Source organism: Melanotaenia boesemani, chromosome 19, assembly GCF_017639745.1.
Source record: "Melanotaenia boesemani isolate fMelBoe1 chromosome 19, fMelBoe1.pri, whole genome shotgun sequence".
NCBI lineage: Eukaryota > Metazoa > Chordata > Actinopteri > Atheriniformes > Melanotaeniidae > Melanotaenia > Melanotaenia boesemani.
Window position 1 is genome coordinate 9,412,047 of NC_055700.1, and position 17,476 is coordinate 9,429,522.

Below are 17,476 nucleotides of genomic sequence, written 5' to 3' on the forward strand. Positions count from 1 at the left end.
CACGGCAAAGAACATGGGAAACTTCAGAAAATGATATTGTTATCAATCATAATTTCTAAAGCGTGCAACAATTTAAAGATATTATCTGATGTTCCTCAGCAACTTAAAGATGAGAAATACGCAAATGAATGAATGAATTCATCATACGGTTTTAGTCTGCGGCCCATCCGCTCCAATCTTCTTGTCTCCCACTGGCACACTTCAAAGACATCTCTGGAGAGTTGCTTCAAAACATAACAGTATTAGAGGCTTTTTCGGGACTGCCACAGAGTCCCAAACCAGCCAAGAAACAGAAAGTTTCTCTCCAGTTGTTTGTTTTAAAGTTAGTTCTATTGGATGTCATTTGTTCTCCATTTACTTATCCTTAGTTTTATCTTCCACCCCACTATTGTACTTTCCGTTTCTGTTTGTTTTCCCCATTCACTTTTTTCTACTGTTGCTTCATCCTGTCTTTACCTTTGCAGCTGGCTTACACAGAAGAGCTTAAATCATATCAGGTTTGGGAGCTTTTCCAACTGCAATTCTTCACACCAAAGCAGTGCTGCAATGTGTTTTCACTTTTCAGAGAAAAAAAGAGATTATTTCTTTTTTTTTTCATATTTCAGCATTTGTCTTCATTAATTCCTCTTGTTTTTGCACCCCTCTCACTCTAACATCAATTCAGTTTCCGTTGCCATCCTCATTATTTTCTCATTACAACTGCTGTCCCCCCTGCAGTTGCATCATCATCCCTGTTTCTTGAGCCACCAAATCTCTATTCCAGCTTAATCTTTTTTTCATTCCCTGTCTGTTTTACCACTCTCAGCTAAAGCCCATTTTACATCCCTGTCCATCTTATTTCCAGCTTGTGTTTCTAGATAAATGCAGCTGCCAGCACTTGGTTCCTCTGGTTTTTTTCCTATTCCTCTTCAGTCTGCGGCATTGTTTTAATGTTTTGTTTTTTGGTTTGTTTTTTTGTTTTTTTTTGGTTTTTAGTTTTGATTAATCTTTTTGTCTAACTTTGTGGGTCTCCTTTTCTTTTCTGTCTTTTTATTCCCAGGAATGGGTGACAGCCACAGACCTACTCATCACTTTGAACAGGCTGAACACCTTTGGGGACGAATTTTTTAAGGATGCGAAAGTCTTGCGGTCATACTTCTACGCCATCTCTGATTTCTCTGTGGGTGGCAGGTAAGAATCGGTTTTCTAAATATTTAACACTGCTTACTTTTGCTTAGAAACTCCCTTCATTTCATAGGCGGACCTATAAACAGAAACGCAAAAAAATATCTAGGCATAATATTTAATGTTCAAACTCTTCTTGGAACAATTGACAGCTCTTACACAGTCAAATAGCTCTGCATGCTTTCAAAGTAACTTGAAACCAAAAACTTTTTTTTAAAGCAAGGTCTTTGCCATTGTAGTAGTTTTCCAGAGATTATGATTATTAATACATCTAGTCAAGTTGCTAATTAAGAAAAAAAATGATACACATTTGTTTTGCAGGTCTGATTTTCAAGGCAGAGGTTTGCAAAACTGATGAACAGAGCATGTTTGCAAGGCAGGATAAGCAGTCTGCTCCTTATCCAGGGCTGTTTACCATAAATCAAGTTGCAATCTGATGAAAGTAAACCGCGGTAGCCCCCATCTACCCACTTCTTTTGGTTTGCTACTCACAGTAATGAGAAAGGACATGGCACCATGGACTATGCTGTACCGAGGTGTAGCAGATAGAAGTGGACGATTAAGTAGTTTAGATGAAGCCTTCAGAGAGAGTATAAACTTGATCTGACACCTGTCATAAACACTTAGTATCACTGCAGTGGCATGACAAATTATCCACCAATGTCACAATACCTGAGGGACAGACCCACGCAGCAACATCTTAGCCTTATACCGGGGCATTCACGTACCTTTACACCACACTGCTTCACGACAAGTCTGCTTGTTGGATGCTGTGAAAAAATTCATAATGATCTTTAGGTAGACAGCTACAAGAGCAGCTGTGTTGGCCTAAAGGTTGAGGGAACAAGTTCGTTACTGGAAGGTCATCAGCTCAGTCTTGGACCAGAGAGTTAAAGAGTGTTTTCCACACCCTGACTCTTAACCTCAACTGCTGCAGGGAGCTGCTCATTAGCTGGCAAGTCAGATTATGGTTATATAAGTTTGCTTCAGGGCGTAAATCGTTATTAGAAAGAATGTAATCAGAAAAAAGAGGTTACCTGGAGTGACTTCAATAAATAAAGCATGAAAATTTGCAAGAATTGTAGAAATAAGAAATGTTTCTTCATCCTCACTCTATATGAGGACATATTTTGTATATAGATTTTTGTCTATATGTTGCACGTACAATCCAGATCAACCCTCTCTAAACATTTAGAATCAAGTCTAACACATGGATTGGAGGTGATTTCGAGTTGTTGTTATCGCAGTGACAACAGAAATAACTGGGCCTGAGCCTCAGGCAAACATACATGTGGTTGTTGGACAGCTGACTGAATCTGACAGAGCTTGCCACTCAGCGACAAGTCTCTGTCCTATATCACAGCCACTTGACAAAATCAGCTACACTACCAGGAAATAATACACACACAGAGGAGAGCTGCCACCAGGCTTCAGAGGAAATGATCTGCTTTCCACATGTGAAGGGAGCGGAAATTACCACATAATAATCTTGTAAAATCTGACTCAGCAAAGCTGGTTTATCTCACAAGTACTGACTTGTGCTTTTGAAAGTTATGGAAAAAAAAATGCTTGTGAGTCATGTAAAACTTTGGGCACTCAAAGAGATTTGAGCCTTCAGATAATTACCAAGGAGTCATAGCTTAACAATATTTTTAGAGCTAAGGCTAATGCACAGTCATGATATGGAAAGGTCAGATGATGTAAATTCAAAAGGTTTAGAAAAACTATGACTTAAGAAATTTTGTCCCAACAAAATCTGCAGTGACGTGCTTCTCTAAGCAGCTGATTGAATCTCTAAAGATCAAAATACTGACATATATGCAAGCATACCAGGAAACGACTACTAGATAGTGAAATATTTTCAGGTAGTCCTATCCTCAATTTACTATGTTATTAAGAAATGGGAATTAAAATAAGCTGTGGGATGAAACCAGAGAATTTCTGCGGGTTTTATGTTCCATTGCAATTTCTTATAGGTCTTTCCCACTAGTACCCACTTAGCCCCACTTTAAATTCAGCTAACACCATACCACCCTGGTCTTGATTGTTCCCATTATATTAGAGGGCAACTGAGGCTGTGTTCAGTGTGCGCAGTCATCTTAACAAGACGGCTGGTAAGTATCGTGATGTTATTTGTTTACAAAACACAACAATGGAGGATGTTGAATTTGTGATTTACGGCCAACAAGCAAAAAAAAGGTCTTCATCTCTGTGTTGGACAACAGTGACTGAAACATCATCTCTGCCAGTGGGTTTTAAAGATGGCAGGGTAAAGATATTTGGGCGCACCAGCAGAACCCCGACAGAGTAGGTGCTAAAAATGTATCTACTCGCCCAGGGAAAATCCTGATGGGAACTCCTACAGATCGGGAGGGGTGGTGTCGGTTTTTAATCTTATGGGATTTTTTTTATCGGTTTGAGACCTCACACATGAAGATAAAAAAATCAGGCATTTAACAGTTTTGATCATAATGTGTGTAGTGTGCGCCGATAATCTAATCACAGAACAACACACACATAACAATGCTGTCCCGCAACTCATCTACAGTCTAGTCCTCCAAACCGGGCAAACATCGAAACATAGAAGAAGAACCATAGCAACAACCGGCAAAAAACAAAGAAGAAGAAACAATCGGAAAACACAACACACAGCATGGAAGGGGATATATAGGACGAGGGAATGATGGTGGTCTTGGGACTATTGTTAACAGAAAAAGCTAGAACTGAAAATGGAACTGGAGACAGCGTGAACACGGACTTTATTTACTTCCTTGTTCCCAGCCAGCTCGCTCTCTGATTGGCTACATTCCCTACCACATCACCATTGTTACGACCCATATCAGGGGCACAACTGGGCGCAACACAAAAGTATGTCGGGACAGATGTAAAAGTTAAAACACAACACATTTTATTGACATAAACATAAATACAGAATAAAACCTGGAACAAAAGGTAAACAAGTGTTGGGGTTAGTGAAACTGCTGAAAATAAATACAAAAGGTTTAACCGTAAACCATATACAAAAACCACAGAGTAAAACAAAGACGTGTCCCTAACTCGGGGTGATAACTAAACAGACAAAAAGAACAGCAGTTCCAATAAATTATGTGACATCCGTCACAAACAAAAGCCTGATCTAGCCCAATACAACAAAACCTATAATACAAAGAAAAGCAAAATGGCAGAACACAAACTAAGGTGCAGCAAAGCTTAAACCGAAACTGTGTGTATAACGAAGGTGAATCCAAACTAACCAAGACTATAACCAAGCCCCCTAAAGGAACACAAACAGCGAGGTGTCCCCACTGTAAATACAAAATAGTCTTGCACCCAAAAGGACCACCATATAGCACAGCGAACACGCAGAAAAGCCCTGCCACCGTGCCTCTGCCAAACACAAAGAGAAGAGGCCACCTGCGCTAATCAGCCTCTCTCATCTAAAGAGAGGGGAAGCAGCCTGTGCCGTCTGCTTCTCCCTCACGACTGAACACTGCAGCAGCTCTTTATTTCCTGCTTTCCCCCAGTTTGATTGGCCGAGTGTGGAACCAATCAACGGGGAGGAGACTGGGGTGCAGTTGATCCAGCCACTCAGAACGGACGCCAAGACAAGGGATTCGCATGAACAACAAGCCCCAGCTGTCGGTAATGAGTGGCACAGTTAGAATGCACGAGTCGTCGGCGTTCCTCAGAAATCGGCTCTGAAATATTGAACATGTCCAATATTCCCAATTGTCCGCTACGACCTGTTTTGGAGCGGAGTATCGGGGGAAAATTGGCTTGTAACACACCTCAGACCAAATGATAATTGGACAGGGAAATCTCACAATGATCGGGCGTTTGCCATCCGAGGTCGAAAAGAGGCTAAATCGGGACAAAAACAGCCCAAAAATCGTTATGTGTCTTCCAGGCTTAAGTGGGTAGTAGTGGGAAAGGACCATTAGTTTCTAGTCTGTGATCAGTTTTTGAGTTCTGTCCTGTTTTCTGTCTATTTTGCAGAGTTCCTCCCTCCCTTGCTTTACTTCCTGTTCCTTGCTTCTTGTCGTTAATAGTCACACCTGCAATCTTGTTTTATAATCAATCCCTCTGTATATATGCTCCAGGTTTTCCTTTTTTCATTGTCAGTTCATTGTTTGTTAGTCGGCAGTCATGTCTTTTGTTAGATTGAACCCTCACTTCCTTCATCTGCCTCTGGGTTTCGTCATTCTTGCATTTGTATCCTACTGCTTCATTTCCTAGTGCCTAGTGCCTTCATCCATGTGAGAAATAAACATCTAAACCAGTGCTTCTAAACCCAGGTCTCCAGTCCCACTGCCCTGTATGCTTTATAGGTAGCCCTACTTTAACACACCTGTATGAAATTAATGGCTCGTTAACAGGCTTGCAAATAACTTGATGAGGGAGTTTATTAATCTGAATCAGGTGTGTTGGACTAGGAGCACCTCTTAAACCGTTGGGTTGTGAGGGCCTGGATTGAGAAACAGTGATCTAAACCACAGGTATCAAACTCTGGCCCTTGAGGGTCGCTATCCAGCATTTTCCTGTTGTTTCCCTGCTCCAGCAACAAAAACACTGACTGAAATTAATGGGTCAATGTGAAGAAGTTGTCTACAAGCTGTTGATTCGATTTTATTTAAATCAGTTGTGTTGGAACAGGTAAACAACAAAAACCTGCAGGATAGCAGCCATCGAGGACTAGTTAACACTCCTGATTTAAACAAACCAAGAGCATTTTGGAACAGGCCTTTTAGAAAGATCAGTTAAAACAGATGCACAACAAAGCATAAAGTTGTGTTTAAGGAATAAAAATGAAGTTGTTCTTTTATTTCTTTAAGATGAAAAAAAGAAGATTGTTTTTTTTTTTATATCAAAGTGATCTTAAACACACCTCAAAATTCAAAAGGTGCAAGCTGAATGTTTTTCCATGTCTACATGGCCCATAGTTCCATGAGCTATCACGACATCAAAATTATGTTGATAGCTGGCAAACAAGCTTAGCCTGCAAAATGTAATATCAATCTTAGAAACTAGCCAAAAGGGGTTGTCCTACATGTACCAAAGCTCTTGCTTTGATATTTTGAACCTTAAGAATTTTTCTTTCCTTTTTTTAAAAAGAAAGAGATACCAAGTTATCTGTGACCTTTGTGAAGAAATAAAACACATGTGTAGGTAGTTTTCTTAATAAGTAACCATTATAATAAGAAATTCTTATTATAAGGGTTAAACATACAATATATTGTACTATATTGATAAAACAAATAACATTTATTTGCTCTGTACAGTTATAGCTATTGGCATTTTCACCAGAAGTTAAAAAGTTACTCTCTTTATGAGTGTTGTATCCAAGTATTTATTTTTTTAATTCATTTTTTTAAGCTGTAGAAACATATTATAATTTGCTCTTATTAGCGCATGTGGGTCCCTGACATGTAGTCTGCAGCGAACAACGTTTCAGGAAGTTTATTTATTTATTTTTTTTCAGCCCCTTACAAATGACCCATCATGACATTATATAAACTACTGACCGTACAAGTAGCAGGGAGAAATACAGCTCATATGAGTAAAAGTCATTGCTAAGTCAGAAGTCCCCATAAGGGGGAAGGATGGGAATGGGACCTGAACCAATATATATTTATATTTTTTTCTCCACATCTAAGCTATGTTCATTCACAGTTTAACAAAACACAAACTTTTGTCACTGTCTGGTTGGGTTTTGGCAATCAACGTACTTGGACATGTCGTTCCCATCAAATGAGGGCTTACAAAAGCCCAAAAATATATTGGGGAAGAAATTAAATCAGACAGAAACTCTGGTTTTCCCAAGATGAAGAGATCTAGAGCTTGAAAGGCTTAAACTTACAAGTAGGTTTTGCTTTCAGCTTTGGGTCCATTTGTCTCTGTTGCAGCACCAAATGGTTATCTAAATAAATGTATTGCACCTTTAACTGTTAATTGTAACAGACATTTTGACCAGAGGTGTGTGCACTCTTGCATGCCTTTATAAACAAATGTGAGTTTGTGAATAAGCACATACTGAAACAGATGAGATTGTACAGCACATGCCTGTTGCTTTCCCTTGTGCTCTGAGTGCATTAGTAGTTACATATTAACACAATTCTAATGTGGAAAGACTGAAGGGGAAAACCTGACTCAAGCTCAGACCACTATTATGCATGTGAGAGATAATAGGAAGTGGCATCTCCTTATGGTGGAAATACCCTCTCACTTTCTTCCCACCCTCGACTTCTTTCATGGTGTGTAAAATTGTGTCTACACTGTCTCAGTGAGGAACAGCAGAGAAAAAGAGAAAGAGGAGTAAAGGAAAGACTGTACTTGCAGACTTCGCTTAACAATTCATTCGTGTTTCCCATAGATGTAAGTGTAACGGTCATGCCAGCGAGTGCGTTGAAGGGGAACAGGGTGGCCTGGTTTGTGCTTGCCAACATCACACAGTGGGAGCCGACTGCCAGAGATGTCACCCCTTTTACCAGGACAGACCCTGGGCCAGGGCCACTGGGGACTCCGCCAACGAGTGTTTGAGTGAGTAGCTTGATTCCGGGGTGCTGTCATGAACCCACTGGGTTCAGCCATCTGGAAAATCCACAGGGCAGTGTTAAATTTAAGTGACAAGCTCAGGCTGTCTAAGGTTGTATAAAATCCATCAGTGTGGCTGCCCTTCGTCACTGTGGGGAAAAAATTCTAAAAATCAGTATGGCCGTCATGTCCCAATAGCGACTGAGCTCCACTGATTTTCATTATACTGTAAACTGAATATTTCATTTAGAATTTAGCTCTGTACAGAGTTTCATTTATCTGCCACCACAACTGAATTATCATTTATTGAACAAAAACAAATGCAATAAATATTGTTTTATGGCTCCATTTAAGTATTTAACTATGTTCATGAGTATTGCCAATAACGGTTCCCTTTACCTTTTTTTTGTATGTTTGAGTTAGGTCCTCTGCATACATGTTTGCAGGTGTGCTTCCATCTGTGCTTCTATATACATGAGTTTGAATATTATCCAGTTTGGCTCACTGCGCCCTGTGCTTTTACAGAGTGCTGCCAAGGATAAAATGTAATTGGCTCAGGGTTAAAACCATAAATGAGAGTAGCTCCTTTTTTTCTGAATTCTATTGAGCAGCAAGCTTGTTTTAATTACTCTAAGTTCCAAGCAGATGGCTTCTTAAATAGACAACTGCACCCAACCATCAATGCTGTTTATTATAAAATGGCATGCAAAAACAGGACAAAATGTTTAGGTGGAAACTTCAATCGTTGGTGTAATTGCACAGATCTATCTGTTACAGAATTCATTTTCAATTTGTCTGATCACATTTTTTGTCAGATGTGAGAGAAAACAGCCATTGTAATTTTCCTCCTGTAGCTGGGAAAAAGCCTATTTTATGCTAATGACAGCAATCAGCAAAACTGAATAAAGAAATTTTAAATATAATATTAAACAAGATGAATTATAACTGAAATTAAAGGTTTATTTAAAAAAGAAGTATAGAGATTTATGTTTTTAAACTAAATATAATGATCTAATTACATTTCATGTGCTTTTGCAAAAATCACTGGGAAGAATAGACATTAAACTCACTTTTCTGGCAAGTGAACGTTGAAATGGAGAATTTTCTTGAGAATTTAAAAATTATTTGAAAGTTATCTCACTGCCATCACTGAACCCTTGCACACGAAGACAGCAATGTCTTCAAAACCTGACATAAAATGCATAGGACTTCTTCACTTCTACCACTAAAACATTCTAGTTTTCTACTGCACGACATTAGATTACTTACATTTTAATAAATTACTGTCTGTGCAACTGGGTCCACTCATAATAAAGGTTTTTAAAATTTGCTTGTTATCCAATTTTTAAGTGGTTTGGTCTGTTAAAAAGGTCATTTTGACATAGTACTTTATTATCTCACTAAGGGAAACTGTTTTACTACTAGATCAGACCATACAGCCAACGGAGAACACAAGGACGATAGTAAATAAACAGCTCTACTACAGAAGGTAATAAGAATACAATAAAAGTCCAATAATGGTTAAAAGCATTATTAACCTAATAATTTCTATCTGCTAATCGGTAATTGTCACTGGGAGTACTTCCCTCTTTTCCTTTCAAAGATCAATCACCAGTTCTTTGGTCTTTCCAACATTCAGCTTTAACAAATGTCTTTACATCAGGTTGAAGAAAATAACGTGTCTTTTGAAGCCTCCTTTTAACGTCATTTACTATGTTTTTACTGTACCATGAAAGCATGCGTCCTGATGATGGTTACCTGGGATGATGTGCGTGGTTTGTTCTGATTCACTTTTGGCCTTGAAACAATCTCAGTGCTATTCATAAAAGAAAAAAAAACATGTTATGTAAAATGATGAGCTATGTAACCCAGCAACAGATCAAAGTCAGACAATTCAAGTCGTTCTTGATGTTTATTAAACTCTCTGATGCAATATCCATCAGCATTCTTTAGACATGTGTTTTCTATCATGGAAAACAGACAATTTTCTTTTTGTACAATTTAATGGTGCAAGATAAAAATTTGTAGCAACATTTTCCCATTTGTAAAGCTTCATTAGACTGCAGTGACATGACTTAGTTGCAGCTTTTATAAAAGCGGAACTAATGCAGCTTTAAAGAAAACAAAAGTACAAATTTAAAATAACTCGTATCATTCAGTTTTCTCAATCACTGTAGCCAACTTTTAAAGTTCCTTAACTTTCAGCTAGATAATGGAAAAGGGGGCATTTCTTTAAAAAAGGTTCTTGGGCAGGAAAACTAACAGAGCATATATTAGTTAACAGAGCAGGATGACTTGTGGTAAAGGACCACAGGCTGGGACTCAAACCTGGGTTGGATGTTTTGAGGTCCCCCAGACTTTGTTTTTACATCAAAATATAAAGGTGAATCTCAAATCAGTGCTTTGGTAGAGGTTCTGTTGGATTATATCTCACTTTCCCTATCATAAAAGTATTTTTATGCTTTCTATGCTACACCTCTTCAAGGCATTGCCTTGAACAGAACATATCACCTTTTCTTTTCCCATTATCTTCTCAGTGATGCAACACCAGCTTTAGCAAAGGCTACTGCACATGTTGGAAATTATTTAATTTAATTTATTTAATTAAATACTAGCATTTGATTTGCATTAAACATATAAACTGGAGATTGGCATGTATTGTCTTCTTTCATTACATGTTTATTCCAAAGATGCTGATCTTTTTATTTTAGATATATAAAGCTAATGTGCTTATTTTGTTCATCTTCAATAGTATGGATATAATCTAACTCAATAGTTAAATGCTCACAGATGATCAAAATGTAAATTATTAGTGTATTAAAATATTTTTTACAGAAATATAAACACTGTGCTGGCACAACTTTTACTACAAAATACTGCTGAAACATTCTGTGTGGTTCACTTAAATAGGATGACACTTTAACTTGAATGGAATAAAGGACTTGCTGAAAAGTGGTAGGTAGTAACAAACAAAAACTTTTTTCTTTCAAATATAATTTTTTACAAGTAATCATTTAGAAGTAGTGAGACTAAACCAAAACAGATTTGTGACCTTTTGAGGGTCAGAAAACCATGGAGGCCATCAATAAAACAATAATTAAGATAAATCCTGAACTTTGCAAAATAAGAACAAACTGACGCACAGCTGATGAACCACTTCTCTGTATCGTGGTCGATCCTGTTTCCTCTTTAGCTTATTAAATATAAATTCTCATTTTTTTTTTGTGCCCCTTCATGTAGAAAATTGTGTTGCCAGGATTTAAAACCTATTATTTTAGTCAGTACAAGACATATGGTATTCTAAAAACATCAATCTGAATACACTTATTGAATTTGAATTATTCCAGTCTATCAGCAAGTGTTTGCAGGCATGCAAATTATATGAATGAAAGAAAATGTGTTTAGACAAAAATAACCATGTTACTTTTTAGTTGATAAAGTAAACTATACTTCTGTCATATGAACATACCATTTTTACAGTTTATGTTTTGTTTTTACTGGTAAAACATTCATATTGCAGTAATTACACTAATAAAGCAATTAAAGATATTAGACATTTAGATTTGCTTTGGATTTTAAGCATCTAACTTTAAGAAATAAAGAAAATAGCAGCATTTTTGTGATTATTATACCTTATTATTGAATGAAAAAAAGCTGTGTCAATGTTATGTAACTATATGTGAGTGCACTTAATATGAAAACTCCTCCAGATGTCTTTTTATAACTCTTTTTCTTTGGGTTCTAAACAAGTGAAATAGGTGTGGGTATGAACATATGAAAGTCTTGACAGGTGTTTATAAGTCGCTGATTTTTGGTGTTTTCTTGAAAATGTAATTAGTTTAGAATGAAGTTATTATATGATGAACATTGTTCTTTTCAAATTTGAATACTTTTAACTGAGGCTGACAACTGCAGTCAATTCTGGGAGACTGAATCTTTTTGAGGTGCATGATGATTCATGAGTTACATGATGTAAATGAATACTTATTATACGGCTACTTATGAAATATAAAGAGGAAGGTTTGAGTTTAAAGTCTCCTTTATCTTTTACTTTTCATGTGAACTCATATTTTCATTCAACTGAATTTAGAGCTGTAGAGCTGATGTAACTTGTCAAGATAATTACACAGGAGCCTCCTTCAGTATTAAATTAACAATGGAAGGATTAACTCCAGAGATACTTTTAGGTATAAAAACTTCATACAAGGGACAAATAAAAGAGCAGCAAACTTTAACATCTGTTGCACAACAATGAAGACGTTGGATCCACCTTCATCTTCTTAAAAACACACCTGAAGAGTTTGGTTACTGTAATATGAAAGCTTAATGTTAGCATCTATGCTGGCAAAGAGTTCAGCACCACAGCGGCATAAACATTACCTTGTTACTTAAACACAGTGAGCTGTTTCCATAAACTGCTATCTTTGCCATGACCTGCCGAAGATAAAGTTAAACTAGGACCAATAAACCATCATCAGACCCACTGGAAACAATTGGTTTTACTGGGTCTGTTTTTTAGGAAAACAGATTACAGTTGTACAGTTGTTTTATTTTTTTCATTATTAAGATTTTTTCTGATACTCTAGTGTGTAGCATTTTAGCATCTTCAAGGCTTATCACTTTAAACTAATGATAAATGACGTTACAAAATTCTGATATATAAAGGATGAGTATGGATTTAATATTCTTTGGATATTGCAGTGCAATAATCGAAGCACACACAGGGGGCAGGTGTCACATAGCAGATTACAGCAATTTGACTTGGAGTTGAACCTCAAGACTTGAGACTTGACTTGAACTTGCAACTCAAAGACTTAAGCCCTTTCCTTTGCTGGGCCAATATTTTTCTTTTGAATTGGTTTGTATGAATACAGACTGAATCAAAATAAACTTTAAAATTATGTCTGTGAAGTTCCCTGAGATAACTTTGTTTTGAACTGGAACTATGCAAATAAAGGTCAGTTGAAATGATTTGAATTAAGATTTGACTTAGCCTTGACTCGTTAAAATCTCTGATTAAATTAAATTAATCATAAAGGAGTTTGTCCTTGAGCAACAAGTGTTCATTAATGTGAATGCTGTTTCTAAATTTCAATATAATGGTATATGAACTTAAATAATTATAATTTTGGTATGTTCTCAACATCTTTCTATAAATCTGTGTAAACTTGTCGAATAAAGCCTAATTGAGAATGGGACTTATTTGGAAAAAAAGGGGGCAAAAAAAAAAAAAAAGAAATTTAAGTGGTAGCCTTTAAAATTTATGGGCTTTCAGTTTGCCATTTCTAAAATTGTTCAAAATGTCATAAAGAAAAAGAAGTGCAGATGTCAAGAGAAGGTCTGTAAGATGATAAAAGCTTTCAGACGATGCAGCTGCTTGCCAAAGAGAGGGGTTAAGGGAAATCCTTATACAACTGCAAGGCAGCTGCAAAATGGTGTAACTGACTCAGGAGTGATTGCACACTATCTCACTGAAGTGGTTTTATAAATTATTTGCAGTCTACAAGAAAAATCTCTGTAACCTCATCCTCAAGATCAACATGCATCAACATAGAGGAGCCAGACTCACTTTGGAGATGCGTTGTGAGGTGTACTCCTTTTCCTGTACTCAAAGTGGTAAATATAAAGGAATGAGGATGTGGTGAGACTTTGTGTTCCAAAGCCTTCTTCAGCATCTTTTTTTTAACAAATTGTAACCTTGATATGATGAAGGGGAAATATAAAATGATTTAATAGAAAACAGATGAATAAAAATATGATGGAATTTAAAATAAAACATCATTTCAACAGAAAAGCATTGACTTTGTTATAATTTGTTTCTTATCATTAGTGTTTCTTATACTCTTATTAGATTAGTTTTATTTAATAGTATAAACAACTGAGGAAAGCATGTTTTTAGACGTTGCTCCAATTATTTGGTAAATAAGTGGTTCATGCACCGCTTTAGGTTCCCAAAGACGTTTTAAGAAAACAGCTGATTCTGTCTTTTTTCCTCCTGATTGTTTCCACACGAGGTTGTAAACTTGTACAGACTTTGTGTTCATCTGTTGTAGACATTGATGGTATTCTCTATGTAACCTCAATGTTCTCCTTGTACAACCTGCAGGTTTATACCTGTTATAATCCCACCATTTTGTTGGATTCTGTAGCATTTTTTTATTCAATAAGCTTTGTTTCATTCATGATTACGGAACTGAGACCACCAGCTAAAAGAGATTTCGTTTTCTCTGATTCATTCATGAGCTTCTCAGGTTCACATTTGGTTAAATTGCACTTGTTTGCTGGTGCTTTCATCATCATGTGTATAGTTAAGGTGCAAATGATATTTTTATATGCAAAAGACTAATACAAGGAGTGTCTGAATCCATTCATGGACAAAAATGGGAGTGGAAATCAAGTTTTTGCAGCTGTGCAGCTCTCTTAAGTGTGTTAAAGTGCTCTGCCTGGAAGGGTGGTGAGAACTTCACAGTAGCCTCTTTGCAAACAACAAATTTAATTGCAAGCTCTATCTTCTGCCAAGTGAGGTGATTAAAAGAAATTACTTGCAGTTTCAGCAATTAATCTCAGCAGTGAACATATTTATTTATTTATTTATTTATTGCATAGAAATGTACATTTTACTAAACGATTGAATTAATATCTTCTTGGAACTGTGGTTTAATTAGTTAAAAAAGCTCACACACATTAAAGGTTCATTCACTGACTCACTCAGTACAGGGTTTAAGCATTTTTCTATAAAAGGGTCAGCGATGCCGGTATGTTGATGCAAAATATTGTCTTCATCTCCTCTTCACCTGTTACCAGTTAGTGCGTTGAACCTCAAGATTAAATCCCTTTATGATTGATCAAGTTCAATAAAAACTGTCAATTCCTACACATGCCTCTCACCTTGCATCTAATTTACAAAAAAGATCCTTTTTCCTCAGAATAAAAAATGTCAGCTGTTTTACTACATCAGTCAATGCAGAGGGTAGAAGTGTGTGATTGAATTGACTTTTTTCCCTAAATTGGTCATTTGAGGGCAATTCTCTGCACCACAAAATAGATTTAGCAAGTTGTGTGCAAGGTGCCCTCTTCTTGTCAATATTTATTACGCAGTCCTAATTAAAGAAACACTTTGCGCGGGGTTTGTAATAGATTACATTCCCCACCTTATCTTTCTGACAATAGTTATTGCAGTTTATGCCACAAGAAAATTAACATTTGTATATACTCTTGTACTGAATTTATTTCCAAGTTATAAAAGGTACCTTCATATTCTCTATTATCTTTACCCTGTTCAGTTTGGCAGAGGGGTCATGGTCAAAGGGGGGCTTCACCTGGTTGCCAATCCATCACCAGACTAATTAGAAAGCCAAGTTTGTTCAATACACAAATCAAATGCTATAAACACTTCAGCAATTTATTGGTCGGCTGTTTTTTGGCCTATAAACTGAGCTATAGCTTCATATTCAGCTTAGAGACATGAGAGAGTTATCAATGTTTCATTCAACTCTCAGCATGAAAGTGAATAAGCATATTTCCTGAAAGTGTCTCTTTTATTTAATAATGGCAGTTGTCCCTGCTAATGTAAATGTGTTATGAATTGCATTTATAACTCTTTGCTGTAATAAAGGTAAAGTTCTTAAAAATTGAAGCACATTTAAAATGACCTGTCAAAGTTTTGTATGAACTACTACAGACCTTTTTTTTTCTTTCTTACAGATTCTTTTTTGCAAATCTTTAGGTTAGGAAATTCTCTGTTAAAAAAAAGACAAAATCCACTTCTCCTAAATGCCTGAGAAATGTGTGGGGTCAGGTCAAAGTCCAATTTGTCTACAACAGTACACTAAAGGTCATAAGAATATACAGTATGAGCAACACAACACCTCCAAGGCTTTATCACTGTGGGTTTCTTGGCCAGTCTGACATCTCATTCATCCAGCAAATTAAATGTAAAAATGAGAAATCATTTTGCCTCCGGGGATCATGGTCCCTCTGCAATGTATTCTGCAAGAGTACTGTGAAATTATTCATATAAAGGGCAGAAGACAATAAGACTGTGGTTTGCCTTACTTCTCTTGCAGGTAAGGTGAGGCAGCAACCTTTTTTAACCTCCCAACACCCTTCCCTGCTGTTTAATGATGACATAATATAAAGGTCTACATGTTGATTGAAGCCTGTGATTATATTAGCTTGAATTGAATATCACAAAATGTTAGCAATAGAAACTAGCTATGGACTAATTTCTAAATCATTTTTCTGAAAAGGTTTGGTTGGATTTGAAACCTTCTTTTTTTTTTTTTTTTTTTTTTTTTTTTAACGTCCATATACTGTACTCATCCAATACTGATAAGGTCACAGCTGCTACAATCTTAACTAATGTTAAAAGGCAATCTTCTAATCTAGTCTCATTATTCTTTCTTTTTCCTTTGCATCATTTCATTTTACATGACTGAGGTTTTAAACTCATTATGCTCTTCCATTGGCTATTTTCATGCATTATGTGTCATTTGCAAGTATTTATTCACATCACCGTCTCTTTTGTATTAAAAAGCAAAGCCTATGCTTCTAACACCCACACTGGTGCTTTTAAAGGTTGTGTAGTTTGGGGAAAAATAGCACAATAAATTAGTATAAAAAAAAACCCCATAAGATCTTTTCACTAAGCTTTGATTGCAATGATTTTTCATGCTATCGCTTTGCTATACAGTAATTTAGCAGCATATTCAGAGCTTAAAGGAGCCACAAACTGTTGGAACCACAGGAGGTAAAGAAGAACATGGCTCATGCTGTGTGTCCAGACAAATCTCTGAGACAAAGCCCCAAGCAGCAAAATGAAGGCAATGCATATGTCTATATTCACATGATATGCAAATTAAAGAGTCCTTGGAAATGCTCAGCAAGGACTCTGAAGTGCTGCAGGACTAGTCTCTTGAGGAAAGTTAATGTCACAGACTCACAGTTTTACTGAAGCCACTGGACCATCCATTTTTCCTCACAGGGATAAAATGGGTTTCCTGTAGGGAAAGCATCCAATTAGAGTAAAATTGCACTTGGAGGGGTGATTCAGACATGTTATAATGTAAGCAGAAATTGGCCTTCACTTTGTCATATTACTGACTTCAGTTATCAACTGCCACCTCATATTCTGTCTTGCACTCCAACTTACTTTGTCTTAACAGAGCAATTACAGAAACCAGAGCTCTTCCATAAATGCCAGCTCCCAAATAATCAACTGTTAAGACTTTTTGTACATATGTTACAGGCACACATGAAAAAAGGTTGCCTGAAATTTTGGCTTTGCTCATTGTCATGATTGCATGTTCTCTGAACTGAGGAACTGTGTCCTGCCAAACAAATTAACTGTCTGCAGTGTTGGATTTACAGCAACACAAACAATTAATGACTAAACACATTAAGACAGTGGTTCCAAACACTGGGGGGGGGTTGGCAGCTATGCTTGGTAAAATGCAATTTTTACACTTCTCAAATCAAGGACAGATTTGAGGAAGTACTAATGTACAATGACGAAGAAACAGCAGACATTTTAAGAAACATACCCCACCCCCCCACCCCGAAAAAAAAAGAAAGAAGAAAACTAAGACAACATGACAGGACATATCTTGCTCCAGGCTTGACCAGTACCATGATGGGTAATAAAGAGAGACCACAGTGTGCCGTATGTCTCAAAATATTAGCATCTGACAGTATGAAACCACTTGGGAGCCACTGTATTAAGAAATGCTTTGATGGAACAAACAGAGGACATCCTCACTGGATTAGCTGCTCCTGAAAATAC

At 36.8% G+C, this 17,476-nt stretch overlaps 1 protein-coding gene across 1 annotated transcript in view; it reads left to right on the forward strand.

Annotated features, from left to right (window-relative positions):
* The window catches only part of lamc3 (laminin, gamma 3), a 135,264-nt gene that overhangs the window by 29,434 nt on the left and 88,354 nt on the right, over nt 1-17,476 (forward strand). The window contains exons 3-4 of the mRNA XM_041970435.1: nt 1,040-1,170; nt 7,535-7,701. Of these exons, the coding sequence (XP_041826369.1) occupies nt 1,040-1,170; nt 7,535-7,701 (298 nt within the window). The remainder of the gene's footprint in view (nt 1-1,039; nt 1,171-7,534; nt 7,702-17,476) is intronic.